The 17,713-nt window shown below is 47.0% G+C and overlaps 1 protein-coding gene across 1 annotated transcript in view; it reads right to left on the reverse strand.

Annotated features, from left to right (window-relative positions):
* Positions 1–17,713, reverse strand: part of LOC115329210 (transforming growth factor-beta-induced protein ig-h3) — a 53,059-nt gene that overhangs the window by 15,533 nt on the left and 19,813 nt on the right. The window contains exon 3 of the mRNA XM_029990751.4: positions 16,068–16,196. Within this exon, the coding sequence (XP_029846611.3) occupies positions 16,068–16,196 (129 nt within the window). The remainder of the gene's footprint in view (positions 1–16,067; positions 16,197–17,713) is intronic.

A 17,713-nucleotide genomic window follows, 5' to 3' on the forward strand; every position in this document is an offset into this window, starting at 1 on the left:
AGAAGCGCATGACGCGGCCATCCGCGAACATCTTACCATCGCTTCGCAGCGAATCAGGTCACGGCATTAGCCGATAAGAAAGTCCAACGACGAACCACGAAGCAAAAGGCGTGAACATCATAAGCAACGCCTTCTGTTTCTTTATTAATCGCCGACTGTTGATCTCTTTCCAACGACCCATAGACATCACAGCTCTCCAAGAACTTCCACGTTGACATATCAACCGCCGAGGACGCGGGTCACTAACTCTAATGCTAATATTATTCAGGAAAGTGCTCGATAGCGTAACTCGTACTTTAACAGGGTCTAAACGAGCAAACTACCAGTCAGAACCTACCAGGTACTTGATATAGACAAACAATGGGATGCTTCATTCTTAAGCAACCCGTCATCAAGAAAGACCTATAAATTGCGGGGAATTCAAATAGATCTCCCTAAGTTTAGGTTCTGCTTTTTTCTCTTCAATTCTGTTTTTTTACAGCGCAGTGCAGAAGATACTCCATATTAGCAAAAGAGCCGACGTAATGAAAATGAAGGTCCGAAACACAAACGTAGATGTGGAGAACGAGATGTGTGCTTGATCGGCCAACCATGTCACCAGCCTTGAACCGAAGGCTACGCTTACTTTGAGCGTGGCGTGGGTGGAGAACGGAGTCGAGCGACACGCAGCTTTATTAGTAGGTCATCGGTTTACACTGTCTAATACGATGCACATTGTTCACGGAGAGTGGTGAGCTAATAAGTGACATCAGCAAACAGATTGCGCTGAATTACGAGTCACGGAAAAAGTTTGCTACAGAACCTTCATCCCCATCACTGTACTGCGCATATGGTTTCGTTAAAAGCGCGAAGGTGAATATGTTGTTAAAAGACCCATGAAACGAATTTTGGGCTGGAGTAAATCAATTTATATTGGGATTTTACTAATAGCACATCGTTCAGTGGGCCAAAAGAACAAAGGTAGAAAGTCAGAAGCCTGACTTTCGCTACAAAAATTTGCAAAACATAGCGGACTATTTCGTACCTCCTTCCCTTCGTAAACTCTGCCTTTTCACTGTGATACATCCGCGGACCCCGCAGCGCGTCACCGGGCTACTAGCCACCATAACCGGGCCCCCGCAGCGCGTCACCAGGGCCCAAGCGCACGTCACACGACACCGGACCTCACTTAATCCCTTTACCCCTAAGCTGACATTGCGGTGGAAGCTACGCGCTTGCCGGACCAATCAGCCGCCTCCCTTTCATCACCTGATCTCATTCTCTGCGGGTCGGTATGCGCGAGAGGGCGTGATCACGTGGAAAATGTGTGGCTGGCCCAACGAGCACGTAGCTTCCACAGCACTGTCAGCTTCGGGGTGAACGGGGTGGGGAAAGCAACTAGTCGGAATTTTCAGCGACGGGCTAATCTTCTAGGGGGACAATGGCTGTGTCCGGGCTACACAAGCAAGATTCCGAGCAAGAGGGGACTCCCTTCTTTCCGACTTCTTGAACTGTTTGGTACAATGCGCGATTTATGAGTTGAGGAGGAAAGCTAAACAGAAAAAAGTTGAAAAAGCGTTTCATGACTCCTTTAAGGTCAAAAAGATGTCTGCAGCTAATGGTTAACTGAGGTCGGTAAAGTAGTAGCGACGAACACAAACACTTCGCGCTTTATTTAGAAAACCAGAGAACACAGTAGGCTCCTAAAGTGTGTGAATTATAGATCGCGTGCAATCGACGGTGTTCTTGGTGCCTGCCATAGTGCAATGTTTTTGTTCTAAACCGTCAATACAACATAGTATTATGTTTACAGCCACTTAAGGCAAAGGGAAGCCGTAAGGACCACAAAGAGTGTTCAATGCTCCGCTCACAGTTAACAGCATACCGGCTTATATTTTAGGAATACGTACAATGAACTACTACTGAAGGAAAGGAACAAAAAACAAATCAAGTAGTTTCATTTCAAGGAACATATGGTAAGTTATGCACAGCGCTTGTTCTTTTTTTTTTTTTTTGCAAGATATTAAATTTTTGTAGCATTTTGGTTCCTTATTGATGCATATCTAATTCACGTTTAATACATTTCATCGACAAAATTATTTTGCCGCAATATTGCCAGTGCAGCTTTTGTCCCACAATGCTCGCCCAAACAAAAAAAAAAAGAAAAAAAAAAAGACCATCGAAGTACATCTTATCCTCGATGCGACGACCTCCACTCAAGTCGGTCCAAACTAGCGTCATATGGATACAGTCTCTAGAGGCATCATAATTCTAACGAGTAGTATGAACAGTTGGCTAGCCGCCCCTTAGTAGGCCACGTTTCCCTCTGACAAGAGTCACAACGGTACGCTTGAGAGTACACCGAAACTTCAGCCACCTCGGTGCTTTGAATCATTGTGACCAGTTATCTAAAGCTTTCCCTCCTCTAGTGTTCAACAGTATACGACAGAGCGAAAAGATATAGGGGCACTGACACATCAAAATCATATTTTTTTTTATTATCCGAAACGATTGAAAACGATGCCGGGACATTACCCTCAAAATTTGAAATTTGGGAATTCAGTATTTGTGAAGTAAAAAAACAATTTCCAAATGCCGAATTCGAAGTTCCCGCGCGATCGGCGCCGGTGCCTTGACGTCAAAAATCGCGGAGACCTGAGAGTCGACTATCTTTCACCACTCCCTGCTGTTGCCATGGCGACCCAAAGCGAGGAGGAAAGGAGTGAGCGGCGGCGTTTCGGCGGACCGGTTTTGAGCGGTGTCGCCTGTTTTCCGTTGGAGGATACAAATCCAGGAGACGGCACCACAACGAACTCCCGATTTTTGGTATTTCAAAAAGAAGGGCCGTCCCAGGTAGCACACCATGTCGGCCGATACTGGGATTACGTCGGCCAGTACCGGGAGCTGTACGGCGGATCCCGGCCAGGGACGCCGGTGAGAAACCGACGCCGGCCGATATCGGGGACTCGTTGTCTAAACTGGCCAGCACCAGCCGGAAAGTTCCCGATACCGGCCGACATCGTTTTCTTGCTGTAGTCACCGGCCAGTCTAGCCATGGAGTTTCCGGTGACTGGCCGACATCGTTTTCTTGCTGTAGTCACCGGCCAGTCTAGCCATGGAGTTTCCGGTGACTGGCCGATATTGTTTTCTTGCTGTAGTCACTGGCCAGTCTAGCCGTGGAGTTTCCGGTGACTGGCCGACATCGTTTTCTTGCTGTAGTCAGCGGCCAGTCCAGCCGTGGAGTCTCCGCTGACTGGCCGACATCGTTTTCTTTCTGTTATCACCGGCCAGTTCAGCCACTGAGTTTTCGGTGACTGGCCGACATCGTTTTTTCGCTGCTTTCACAGGCCATTCGAGCCATGCAAGTTTTGATATGTAACCGACATGGCTTTTTCGCTGATATGGAAACTATATGATGGTTACAAATGACCGTTAGTTTGGGTATGTCTTCAATGTGCTAAAAGGTGACACCTAATATTATCCTTGGCCTAGTATTAACGCCGCGTCATCCTTAAACCACTTAACAAAGGCTTATTTCAGTTTTGTTAAAAAAGACGGGATCAAACATGGCTGTGGAATGAAAATTTAATTTGGTTTACATCTATTAATTTTTTAGAGAGCAGCTCTAGGCGCCCGTTTCCGGCTTGAGCGGCATCACCGTCGCAGTCGCCGTCGGCGTCGGCGTAACCGCGCATTTCATTATGGGAAACGTCCCATAATGACGGCGTGTGTGGCGTCACGAGGGTCCCGCGCGTTGCATTATGGGAAGCGTCCCATGATGCAACGCACGGTCGGCGACGGCGACGCCAACATCGCCGTTGGCGTAACCGCGCGTTGGGTTATGGGAAACGTCCCATAATGCAACGCGCCGTCTCATTTGTGACCCGCGCATTGCATTATGGGAAGCGTCTCATGATGCAACGCGCGGGCCGGCGACGCCAACGTCGCCGTCGGCGTAACTACGCGTTGAGTCATGGGAAACGTCCTATAATGCAATGTGCAGTCGCATTCGTGACCCGCGCGCATTGCATTATGGGACGTTTCCTATAATGACGTAACAATTGACGTCACGTGTGACGTCACAAGGGTCCCGCACGTTGCATTATGAAAAAAGTCCAATGATGCAACGCGCGGGTCACTCGTGACCTGCGCGTTGCATCGTGGCGGCGAAACTTGCTTTCGATGAGTTGGGCATTTTACTGCGGCACTGCGCTTCCACATGTTCTCAACGACAAGTCTCAGGGCTTACACCGGGTTTTAAAGAGCTTCTTCGACGAATGACTACGAACGAGTAGAAAACGTGTCTTCAGCATGTTGCCGCCAGCCTCCGGAACGCTCCAAAAACGCGATTTTTCAACATGCAAAATCGCCGATCGGTGGCTTCACTCTCGCGCTGCAGCTGCAGCGACCAAGCGGGGATGCGCGATCCAGCCCTTCGCCCAGGCAGATGCCGAGCGCTCCGCGCAAGCAGTCGTTGAGCGGTCGGCCTCAGTAAGCGATCCACCCAGTTGCACGCGCTGCCACCGCTTTCATAGCGTCTGCCCTCGCTTTTTAACAGTTTCGGTTCCCATTGCTATCTTGCTGAAAGCATGAAGTTCTGATCGGAACTTCATGCTTTGACAAAAATGTTGATTGTTACTACTTTATTAACGGTGACCCCGACGTTGAGGCAGTATTTATTTTTCCTTACAGTTATATAAACCCGATGAAGACAACTACAAGTGCTTTTGTACGAGCCGCAGGATGCAATAGGCCCTTTGCAAAAATCCCAAAAGCCCGTGCGCGCCGCGCTTCAAATAATGGGAGTCCTCGGTACGCCCCCCCTCCGGCTTCCACGTGGCATATGCGAGCAGGCACAGGTTACCACGGCAACAAAGCAGCCGAGTTGGGCCGTTGGTTGGGCGAGCGGCGATCCGACGGCTGCCCCTTTCGTATCCCTTTCTTTTGTACCGAATCTGTCGTCTGCTGCACCAACGCTTTGTCGAACCTGGTCGAAACCTGCCATGGTTGCGGTGCAAACTAGATGGATTTGGTGACACTTCAATACGTGAAGGTAAGTTCCGACGAATAACGTATTGGAATGAGTTCACCTGTCGCGATGCCTTTACGCTGCCACAGATACGGTATACGCCGGCAACGACGTACGACTCGGCGGGATGGCTGCAACGGCTGCTGGCGGTAGCTGCCGGGACGCGCGCGCAGTCGCGGAGGCGCAACGAGAAAGCGCGTGCGCGTGATCTGTACCGAGGGTTCCCAAAATTTCCTGCCGTCGTGGCGCTGTACGTTTTGCAAAGGGTCTATTAAGCAATACCAAACACGTATGCCGTAAACCGACCGTCATCTCGGAAGGCGAGTTCCATCTGAGGGGAATTTGTCGTATTGTCTTCTAGCAAACGACATACCTAGCTCTTCATCCGAATAGGTGCGCACAACGTCTTCGACGTAACGCCATATCTTGGGCCTCTTCGCTGGCAAGGCGAATGAGTCGGCGAAGACTTCGCCGAGAACGGCTGCCTCGTCGTCACTCGAGCTGGAGCTAAGTTGGTATCTTCGTCGCTGTCGCTGATTTCGCTGCTACTGCGTTTTCTTTTACCTCCTCAAATTAACTGCAGCGACGTCAGCGCCGCAGTATGCTCGAGCCAGTCGGTCATGACAAGAGGAACGAAAGCAAGCACAGCAAGAGAGCCCACCCAGAAATCGAAACAAAAAAAACAGCGAAACTCCTTCATTCCCCCGCGGCAACGTTGATAACGAAACTGAAATGTTGCGAGTGACTACAGATCGTACTCCCCCGAAAAAGGCTGCGCGGAGAACTACTCCGGGTCCGAGCGGTCTGTCCGAGGAAGACACAGTTCAGGCGGCACATTCGTTTCTTACATCTTTCTGCATGATCACAATCAAAACATCACGTGCACCCTATATTCAACCAGAAAGGGTCACTACATTTAACTCTTACGCGCTTATTAAAACCAGATCTGCTTCTCGCTACCACTGCTAGGGGATTCTATGGACTACTTCCATAAACCCCTGCGTGCAACACGGCGCACGTTGCTCTTTGGAAACTAGTTGGCCAGGGAGGAGAGTGGCATGGTTTCGGTTTCGATCGGCAGCGTGGACTATTAACGGCCGTGATCTCACGTTTTTTGGTCACGAGAGCATCATTTTTGGTCTCTAAACTAACCTAAATGGCCAGACCTCGAATCTATAGCATAAGCCCGAGACGTATAGCTTGTCTTCACACATGCTTGTTGCATTTTTCTACACTATAGAGCCTTTCGGTTTGCGTTTCGAGATATATGTGAACGAGCCAGTGCTGGAAATCTCGACGCTGCGTAGCTCGGGTATCTTGCTTGTCTACGAGTCAACAAGCTGTAACGACCAATAAGTTTGCATACATCAAACTCGACCCTTTACAGCTGGTCAGGAAGTTTGTTTTGTGCGTCCATAGACGAAATATTATTTTTTGCAACTACTCTTTTTCTTAATACGCCTAAGTACGTGAGGTAAAACTTGGGGGCGCCATTGAAAAGCTCAATTTGAACACACATCTTATCTCTTATCTGCACTGACCCGCAGCACTGCACGAAGCTAAGTCCCCACCCGCTTGCATTCCACTAATATTCAACATCGCGTACGCACATAAAATTTTTCTGCAATCATATAGGCACATTCCCACACACAAACCTTTTTAAGAAAGCAAAAGTCGAGCAATTGTGTGAAGAATGTCGCACCGTTCGCCGGAAGTGCGTCGGACGGGCGTGAACCTCTATGCGGTGTGCCAAAGGAACGAAATTATTCAAAGCGCATTTGACGGTTGCTAATGGCCGTAATATTTATATGTTTGCTTTCTTCCTGGCTGAGTATGCCGAGATATTTTCACCCACACCGTCCAGACACAGATCTTGGGCGTCAGTAAAAGCTCGTCCAAAAGGCTTAGCGAAGAGTAGGAGACGCTTGTTGGAGCCTCTGTCGTAGCTAGCCGACCTCAGCGTTTGCGAAAACCTAATTTCCTATCAGCGTAAAATTTGAGTGGGCGATATATGATGACACGAGGAAGACATCATAGTAATTTGTGTGCAGTAATTTGTGTGCAAGGAAATTGCCCCAGTTTTCGTTTTGTTTTGTTCGAGAATGAATGTATTGTACATTCGTGAAAAGTCAGATAATCGAAAACTCGAGCGGCGCATTCGGTCACGGCGTGATAGCATGAAAGGAAGCTGCTCAATCGAAACCGAAACTGAGTGGCCAACTAGTTCCCAGAGGGCACTTCGTCGAAGCGTCGTGTATTTCTTCGAGCCCCCGTTTCTTTTTTCTTTTTTTTTTTTTTATAGAGTAGCACAGTAGCACAATTATATATTTGCGACTTCGTGTTTAGACTAGAACAGACCTCATCCAACATCGAGCCAGCTGTTGATGGACTTTGCTACACAGCCGATCCAGCATCCAATCCAAAGCCGGACAAGGTGAGCGAAAACAAATGGCGAGCGGGACCTTGGAGTGGTTCGCGGCATGGTTCAGGTACGGTGGCTCCAGGGTTGAAAAATTGTATGTGACCGTGGTGGCGAGTGAAAGCGCTGCATGTAAATCTATGCGAGGCAGAAGTCGCTTGAAGTTACCGCCTGTGCTTTGATTTTGATGTTCGTGTTCTGTCGGTTTCGTCGTATGTAGGCCTAGTAAACCAACTTCCGCTCAACAACGCTTTCTGTTGGTTGACTCGACGGTGTTGACGGCCCTTCGCCGTATCCCGACGATCGTTTCGTCGGCATGTCCCGCAAGACAGAGTAGCCGTCAAGTAAGAGAAAGTACGAGCAGCAGGAAAGGGATGCGGCCGCGTATTATTTCGTAGTGGCGAGCGGCGGCACTTTTCTGTTTACGTTCGCGCACGTTTTCGCATCGGCTTCTGCCCGTTCGTAGTGTAGATGCCCTTTGCCTTTCGTTGCATCGCGCTGTTTCCACGCTTCGAGTCGCACCTTCGGGGCTCCCGGCCGAGTATGGACGAGTGTCGCACCGCTAGCCCGGCGAGACTGCGATCGGTCGGCGTTGCCTCCGTGTGTTGTTGTAAGCGTTGAAGTAAAATTAAGGGGGGGATAGAGTCAATCGTGTACGCGCGCTAGGCGCATTTGTCACTGACTTGGGGTAGGGTGAGGGGAGAAAAGTGGGGGAGAAGATAGAAGTAGGAGTCGGGCGTCAGGAGCGTCGTCTCACCGTCCCGCTCGCTCGTCATCCCATCGTCGCGCTTAATCCGTGAGTGAGTGAATGTGAGTGTGTGTGTGTGCGCGCGCGTGCGCGCGTGCGTGCGTGCGTGCGTGTGTGTGTGTGCGCGCGCGCGCGCGCGCGCGCGTGCGTGCGTGCGTGTGTGTGTGTGTGTGCGCGCGCGTGCGTGCGTGCGTGCGTGTGTGTGTGGGGGGGGGGGTTTAGCACTGGTGGCTGGCACCGCGCGGTGTCCGGTGATCAAGGCGGTCTCCGGGGGCGACCGCGCCGTGTTGGTGGAGGCATGCTAGCTCGCCGAGACGTTGCTGGCGGGGCATCGGTTTGTGCCGTCCGCGAGACGCTTGTCCGTTATTTTATTTATCCTTGCATCAGGTTTTAGATTATGACGGTAACCTTGCATTGTTTGCCATACTTCGCAAAGTCGTAACAATTTTTCTGCACGCGACTCCTAGAGCCGCTCGTCAAATTTTGGGGCACGCAATACAACTTTTTTTTTTTTTTTCGACACAACATTTTTTTTTTGCATTATAACTTAGCGGTATATCGAAACTTTCTGCTCGTAGCGCAATCACACCAATGCTGAAAAATTCCGCACGTACTGGCTAAACGTCATCATCGTAAGCTCGGCTCGTTTTTCCGAGTTCACATCAAACAAAACTAGGTTCCTTCCATGAAAATACGGTGTACCGTTAAATACCGGGCAAGCGCGCACTCAAACTTTGGAAATAATCGCAAAAAAATGGGGGATGGGTGCTTGTCCGGTCGTCAATTTTACATATAAATGTACTGTGCGTATTTCCTCAGATCTCAAAAATTTGGTAATGGGCGCATAATGTGGAATGGGCGGATGCACGGTATTCTACGGTATGTCCAGGGAGTTAGCGGCATCCTACGCCTTGGTAAGCACAACCGCGCGTTGTGCAGTCCACCACCGGCATGGCACAGGGCCCCGTCCTTACCTAGCATGTCGTCTTATGCAAGGAATGTATACTTCGTTCGCCCCTAAGCTGAGACTAGAATCTCTGCCTTCAGTGCGAGCTCGCTGGCTTCTGCAGTGCTTTGGTTTTGCGTGCCTGCATGATCGCACTTGTGTTAGCAAGGGCAGAAAGCTTGCGTTGAAGGCGGAGCTTCTAGTCTCAGCTTAAAAATGAACGGAGTATAGTCGAAACGCCATTGCCATTGCTTGAAAAACTGGATGTAAATAAGCTATTTGCACAAAACCTGGGTATCACGAAACCGTTGCAAGTAAAAAGCTTCAAAGCATGGTGTAAACAGACCTTTACGCGAAATGAGCACCGTTTTTCTCTTTTACTGCTACTTTTATTATTTGGCGTTACCGGAATGCGACGCCGTCGTGTTTCATTGTGGCCGTGCATGGGGATATAGCCATGGAGTTATTATATTATATGCTAAAGGTTGCGAAGACCTGACAGTGTGAAGTAACTTGAATGAACATCATGTCTGACCACGCCTTTTATTCTAGTGAGGAGGAGTACTGTTCATCGAAGAGAATGACGAAATAACGGTGGCGCCCGTCCCTCTGTTGTGGTTTGACGTGAGTATGAAACAACGGCGTGAGGCCAAGCAAAATTTTGGGGCGGACATCTTGTCTCGTGTGCGAGCGTACCGAGCACCAGACCCTGACTGGCCTTCGTTCAGAGCATCAAGTTTGCAGAAATGCAGTAAGTATTATTTTGTACTGTTCCTTTTCACCTAAAGTCCTGATAATGTGCTAGCACACGTTTTTGATCTGCCCTCTGTTAGCATGCTTGACCAGATTAGCTTGCGTGCGTTGCTCAATTTAGTTAGCTCCAAAATCTTCGTAGTGACACATGCACAATTACAGTGGTGACAGAGTCCTTCAATACGCTACTGGGCACAAAACTTTCTCGTAATGCTGTGGGAAAGCATTGCATGCTGCCAAGAATGGCCGTGGTGCTGTCCTACTTTGGAGAGGTTCGACGGACAGCGTAGAGGCTTGTTTTTAGGTGCAGCAAGTTTGCTTCGGCGCCGTGCTGTGCAGCTTCTGTTTGTACCTTGAAATGTTGTACTAATGGCCCGATTTTGGTGTTTTGTGAAATTGAGATCTCGGTAGGCTTGTACTGAGGGAGCTGACCTTTCTTTAACAGACACGTCGCCTGCTAACGTGAGTAAAGAGGGAGTGCTTGTCTGCCCTAGAGTGTCATTTGCTGCATGAAACAAGACGCCGTTGCGTCGTCTGCTACCAGAACCGAAGAAAGGTGGATCATCTGTTACGCGCTGTATGCTGCAAGTGAAACGATAGAAAAAAAGTTGCATTGGGAACTTCTGCTATTTAACAAGGGGCGCAATTGATGACCTGTGCTTTACTTGGAAGTGCCAATTCATTCTAAAGCATCATATGCCTAGGTGCGAGGTATCATGTGACCACAGAGCAGCCACTTGCAGCCAATTTCGTTTTCTATACCAGGGCAAGTGTTCTTAACGGGATTCTCTCCCATTCTTAGACGGTTGATAGTTTAAAAAAAAGGCCGTCCTGAAAGCCCAGAAAATGGCAGTTCCAACAAGGGTACAGGCACCAAGCTAGGCCTAATAGGCACGGACCTATATATCAGATTTTTAAACTGGTGCTTATCGCAGCCAAGCGCAGCGCGTCTTGCGTGCATTGCCGACGAATCAGTATTGTTATTTCCTTTGATTGTCAAAAAACATCATAAAACTTTCTGGAAGCATTCATTTTGACCGTACAAGCCAAAACTGTGAAGTTCTGAAAATTGGGGCTGTGTCTCCTTTTCAGAAAGTTTATTTGATTAACACATTTTTTTTATTAAATTTATAAATATTGCATACAAAAAATAATTTCTCTTAAATTTTTACAAAAATTTGAAACACTCACTGTGTCTGGCAACCGTTCCAAAGCTACCCAAACCATCCGAAACACCTGTAGGTTCAAGCATTCTTCTGAAACTTCCCGAAACCCAAGTTTCTGAAAAAGTTTCTTCGCATCATCAGTGCATAATGTTGATCAGCAAAATGGATAATGCTTTCTTATGCTTTGGTTATCTTGCAGCCTTCGACGTTCAGCTGCTTAGGCCGTGATAGACCTGCACATCCAGAATGGGCACCTACAGCAGCAGAACAGGGAACTGCAAGTCTGTTGGGCTGGTGCTCGGGCACGTGGTGTCTTTCAAGCACCAGGGAGAGCAGGCGAGGCCCGGGGAACAGGCGACGCCCCAGGAACTGGCCAGGCCTGAACCACCCGAGCTGTTCCTGATGCCTCTCCGCAACATGGAACAGCTTATGCTGCAGAAGCGCAGCTGAAGAACTTCACCAACAGGACACTGCCGGTATTTATGTGTCCTCTTTTTCACAATATTGACGGGCATAAGGCTACAATTCTTACTTTGTGGTTTAACTTGGGTTATCTGAAGATTTATGCAAATGGGATTGGAATGTGGACTGAAGCCTTTTACCGTAACATTTCAAATGGATGCCCACCCAAACTATGTTTTAAGCACGGTCGGTGGCAAATCAAAAATGAGTAAGTTGCCCTACCTTCATTACGGGCCTTCTGTTATTTATAACAGCAGAGTGCATGCACAGCCAATGCACAATGGAAGGCTATTTATTGTAAGGGGTACCCTTAAACTGAACCGTGCGATAGAATTGTGTCAAGGTGACGCAACGCCAGTTGCACGTTTTGTAAGTCAGCTTTAGTAGCCTGCGTAAACTTTTTGCAATTGTTAAACTGCGTTTCATAGAGGCTACTGAAGGGAGAAATGATGGACGGTGGCCACCAAAAATTAAATATTTGTGCATCATTACATTTTTGAACAGTTCTTTCCACCCGAAGGTCGTGTAGACAAGAGGCCTTCATGTGCATCCTCATTGAACGGCATTTTATGTCTTTTTCAACTGCCGCTTCTTGAAATATTTTTAAGTAAAGCATTTCACAACGGGGGAAGTAAAATCGCCCAACATATATGCCTTTGGGTGCTTACAATATGTCGGCCTGCAAATAATCATAAATCATGCTGATTTGCTACGACACTTCTGCCCGTTATATCCTTAGAAGTTAAATTCCGCACCTGCAACAACTCTCGCCGTGAGTATGTGTGCGGAGCACACACAAACCTGCCTGCGTGCTTTTTGTGTTTAATGCTTGCTTGACAGAAGGATCGATATGCTGTAGTATATATTGGGCTTCTTTTGGTTTTGTTCCTGTTCTCACTTGAGGCTATAATCAAGAGATCTAAATATTTAGGGCAATAAATTCATTTGTGCTTTCGGCATCTGCTACAGAAGTAAAGGTACATGCTTGAAAATAACTTTTAGCCTGGTCTAAAATCGCTTTTGAGCGTGCCCACCATATGCGTATGCCCAAACAAATTTGTAAGGGGTTGCCAGATAAATCTTAATTAATTCCATCTTTACATTAGTAGTGCATTTCCAAAATGAGATGGTAGCCAGTCCTAACCGAAGGTCACCCTATGAGAGGAAATCAAATTTTCCAAGGTGAAAGAGTAACTGTCATTGCATCCGCCACTTTATTCAGGGGGTGTGAGTGCATGCGTAGCTGTGTCTCCAGGCATAGCATACGGTAGTCGCGCAAGCGATTATTACCTGAGGCGAGCTTGAGCTGAGTAAGTTAGTTCATTGGCCTACAGGGCCACAACTGAGTCAGCACTAAACAAAAATATGGAAAGGTAACTACTCATACTGTGCTGCTGTTGCCATTTTTTGCAACTATGATGACGGTTTTGGTCAATTCCTGCCTTTTTATGCCTTTTTCAATTCCAGTCTTTGTAAAGTCGTAAAATAGGTGATAAATTTGTAGGGTGACTAGCCGGCAGCTAGACTAAGCTTTAACAAAGTCAAGATGCGCAGGGTCTTGAATGCACTTTTTTGAGAACCACATACATTATTAAAATTACTGAGTGGATGCTGATGGGCAAAGAGGATCTGTCAAAACGTTTGCACAATTTGAACGTTGCAACGAATTTGACTGACTAATGAGATTTAGCGGAGTATGGAGGGGAATATTTTAATCTTTCTGGTTTCGTCTAAGACAGGTAGAGATGCCATATATTCTAATATTTTTTATTCTCTCTCTTGTAAATATTGTAACATTTTGATGCATGTATAGTGTGGCTTGCTGCATTTACCTGGGCATTCACATTCTCTTACTTGAGACATGTTCATACCATTGTATCTGCATATAAATAACTTTATTGACATATTGAGAACACATTTTGTCTTTCTAGCAGGAGCAGCTCGTGTCTCTAGGAGACAGCAAGAACCTGCAGAAGGTGGTACGAGAGATGGTGGGACGCCTGTTCTCAAAGCAAGTCCAGGAGCAGTTCTCCAGCCCTTCTGGGCTACCAAGGAAAGTCAAGGTTCAAGGACGCCATGATGTGTAAGGTGGTCATCGGTAATGCATATTCTTTACTAGCTATTAAAATGATGGTATCTCTATTGGAGCTCAATAGACAAGCACAATCTTTGAAACAGGTTGACAATTAAAGGGAAACTGAAACACTTTTTGACAAAAAAACGAGTTATAGGTGACTTCTGGCGTATTTTTGTCCTGTGAATCTGAATATCACTTTCGTTTTCCCCGAAGGTGTAACTAGACGCGAGAAAACACGAAAAGCCTCAGAGCAGTCGTGACGTCGTACTAGGATCTTTGGGGCGCCAAGCACGTGTCGCTCGTGTGGGCGGCGCGTGCAATTGCAAGCTTGCCAGTTGTATTTTTCCACACTGATGCCAGTTGTGGCGTCTATTTCTGACCTTTTTACAAATACAAGAGTTCACGTGCATAGGTTTGACAGGAGCTGAAGATGAGCGAGAGCAGAAATTCCGAAAACTCCCAGCATGACGTCACGCCCCGGGAAGGAGGGGCTTCAGCTGTACTTTAGAAATTAATTTCTGCAGCCTCCGTGCACCAGATTGAAAAAATGAACTCGATATTCGTGATCCTGGATGCCATATCAAGACGATTTTGGTGTTCTTCCTCAAATACAGAACAGCTTCAGTTTCTTCTTAAGTCTTGCAATATGCAAAATTTAAGTCGTCAATTCCTGTCGTTATTTTTTTTTTTTTTTTTAAATTTGACTTGCATTTTTTATTATGAATATCTCCTGTGTTACCATTCTCGGAACCTTCATACTGAAAAGCAGCGTCTTGAAGGAACTGTGAAAAAAGGTTTTTGTTGCTCTTGTCTTGTTATCCTGTTAGTTTCCAGGTTGAAAATCTAATGACGACCATTTAGAGGCCTTGGTCTGTAGAGTGTCAGTTGGGGAAGTTTTGCTCTTTTTTTAACCACTCATCTCTGCACCCCACCCCTTCTCGCCCTTGCCCCGTCTCGCCCCCCATTTCAGATTAATAGGATGTTGCGTGAAATAGCCATATGCCTCCATAGAATCTGCACCTTAGCGTGGTAGCCAAACGCACAATCTCCACCTCTGTGGTGCTCTCTTTCTGTCACCTTTGAATTGCAGGCTAAGTGAGGGACCTATATTTACACAAAGTAAACGCTCACAAACTGCAGTGTGTGAACAGCACCTTGTGTGTAGCTAATATGCAAGATATTGGCTTCCCCTATCCTTCAACTAATCTGTGTGATCTGACAATTCTCTTTACAGGTGCCATACAAAGTTGCACTCGTGCAGCGTGGACGCGGTGCAGAAGTGGCTGACGGGCAGGGAGGCGGGCAAGGGCAATAGAGTTAAAAAGACGGACACTCCACTGGTGGTTCCAACCGCCCTTGACGATGAGGGACACTCTGGCTGAGGAGCTAGCTGCTATGGATGCACGAGTCACAATAAAGAATGTCACGGTAAAAAAAAATTTGTATGTTCCCTTCTTGTACTACCCACAATATGCATCTGGGCGACAGATGAATGGGACATGTCGTCTCAACGAGTATACAGTAATTGCCATGAGTATACTGTATACATGGAGAAAGTCAATTGTTCACACAGAATTGTTTCTTAAAATTGCACAAATACTAAACCGGCTTTTTTCAGTTCAAGTCCAAGTTCAAGTGGGTACACTGAATAACGCATACGCTGGTGCTGATCCGCAATTTCGCAGGCAATGACCTGCAATTATGCTGGCACTGATCTGTTTTTACGCTGGGACTAATCCGCAATTGGACTGGCTCTGACCCGGAAACACGCTGGCACACTGATGGTTTCCTACCGTACCACCGGTTCCATGCCGGGGATCTGTGTCGGGAGCTCGCTGGGAACATCCCGTATTCCCGGCATCCCGGTTTCCCAATAAGTTCCCAGTACCGGCCGGATTCCGGCATTGGGCCCGGCCAATGTCGCCCCTTGGGGCGTTTCCGGTACTGGCCGGTATCGTTATCCCGGCAGGCCAATACCGCCCCATCCCCAACCCGGCGTGTTGTGCTACTTGGGGTAGTGCGTTCGCAATTGCGTTAAAAAACATGTTTTACGATTGCCGTTATTAAATGTTATAGAGATGTCGCCTACAAAGCTTCTAAATTTCCTGATTTTTGACGTCACCGATCAAAAGAAGCGAGGAGGCGAGAGGCGGGAAAATCAAACGCCAAAAATAAAAAGGCGCGCGCGCGCGCGGGAAATTTTTTTTTTCGCGATGCGGTTTTTTTTGCGTGTCTATGACTGCAACTTGCATCGTTTTAGACAATAAAAATAAATACGACCTTTGGGGTGTCAGTGCCCCTTTAAGCTTTGTGACATTGTGTCTAAAGCTCAAAGAGTCGCATTCTTGGATCGCAACTATCGCCAATTGCGACCGCCCTGTACTGACGACAAAGTGGCGGCGCCCAGAAGGCAATCAAGGAATAGAGTGTCCATACTAGGAGCATATCGAGTCTTTCTTATTCTGACCCGGCAGACGGGCGAACTCACTTGGTGGTGCAGATGAAGGCGTCTTCGGTCTCCTGGCACTGCTTCGACTGGAAGTTGAAGGCGAAGGCCAGCGACCCGTTGCCCTCGGCGTCGTCGTTCACCTCCTTGCTCAGCTTGCACACGTTGGGCCTGGACGAAAGCAGAAGGAAGGTTCTGTCAACAACAGGACTGTGGACGGGTCACGCAAATCGCCTTCTCGGAGCACATATTGTGGCGTTCAGACGAGGTAGCGGAGAGGTTAGAACTCGCTCTTTCGAAAGACGTGCAACCCCGTTTAATTGCGCTCACAACTTACTTGTACACAAAACGCTGTCAAGTTTAATTGACGTCATATCGACTGTGCAACAGAGATGCATATAAAAAAGGACTGTCACGCGCTGCTCTTTACATGTTCATGTCTGCATTCAAATCCACAGCAAATCCAATTAGCGTATTGAAAAACCCCTGAGTGGATGTGCCTTTTTTAATGACGACTTCTGAACATGACTGCAGTTATCCCCCATAACATGCATCCAACTCTCAATCAGGGATCTCAGACTCACAGCTCCTTCTTAGACTTCTCAAAGGCATTCGAAAAGAAGTCCCATAAACTTATACTATACAAGCTCAGTGCTGTCAATATTGATCCCAATATTTTATTTTGGTTAGAGCGTTTGCTAACTAACCGATCACAACTTGTAACAGTAAATGGCAATGACTCTTTACCTGTCAGTGTTAACTCCGGTGTACCAAAGGGCTCTGTCCTTGGTCCTTGTTTATTCCTGATTCATATAAACGACTTCCCAACTCAAGTTCCCTCTTCTATATAACTTATTTCTTGATGACTGCGTCGTTGGTCATGAAATCACCAACATTTCGGACGTTCACATAATTCAATCAGACATTAAGGGTATTAAATAGTGGTGCGATTCTTGACAAATAAAATTGAATACTAGCAAGTGCAAGGCAATGAGAATCGCCAATTAAACCACACCCTGTCTTTTCTACCATTTGTCAGATAATCACCTTGAAATTGTATCATCTCATAAATACCTAGGTCTCCACATTGCATCTGACTTATCATGGAAATATCATACCGAATATGTTATAAGCAACAGTAATCGGATGTTTGGATACATAAGACGCAATTTTTCTTCAGCCCCATTATCTTTAAAATTATTACTTCATAACACTATAGCACGCAGCAAACTCGAATGTGCATGCTCAGTCGGGTATCCTGGTTTAGAACTATCTATATCAGTTCGTGAAGCCGTTCAAAACCGGTCAGCTCGTTTCATACCCTCGAACTACCATCGTATGTCGAGGGTCACGTCAATGAAATGCAATCTCTCATTACCCCTCCGTTATATCCGGCGCATGATCTCTCGTCTATGTCTATTTCATCAAATATATTACAATAATTCCAGTCTAAAAGCACAACTAATTAATGATCCAATCTATATATCTTCACGCCTCGACCATAACAGCAAGGTTGACATAGCCATATGTAACAGTACCTCGATCTTTCTAGGGTTCTTTCATCCCCAAAATCTCCTGTGATTTAAACCGCCTTCCTCTTCTATAGCATCCATCAGTTATTTTATTAGGTTTAAGGGTGTACTTGCTCATTAATTTTCGTTTAGAGCCTGTATAACTACTTTTAATTA

Source organism: Ixodes scapularis, unplaced genomic scaffold (assembly GCF_016920785.2).
Source record: "Ixodes scapularis isolate PalLabHiFi unplaced genomic scaffold, ASM1692078v2 PGA_scaffold8__174_contigs__length_109621045, whole genome shotgun sequence".
Taxonomy (NCBI): domain Eukaryota; kingdom Metazoa; phylum Arthropoda; class Arachnida; order Ixodida; family Ixodidae; genus Ixodes; species Ixodes scapularis.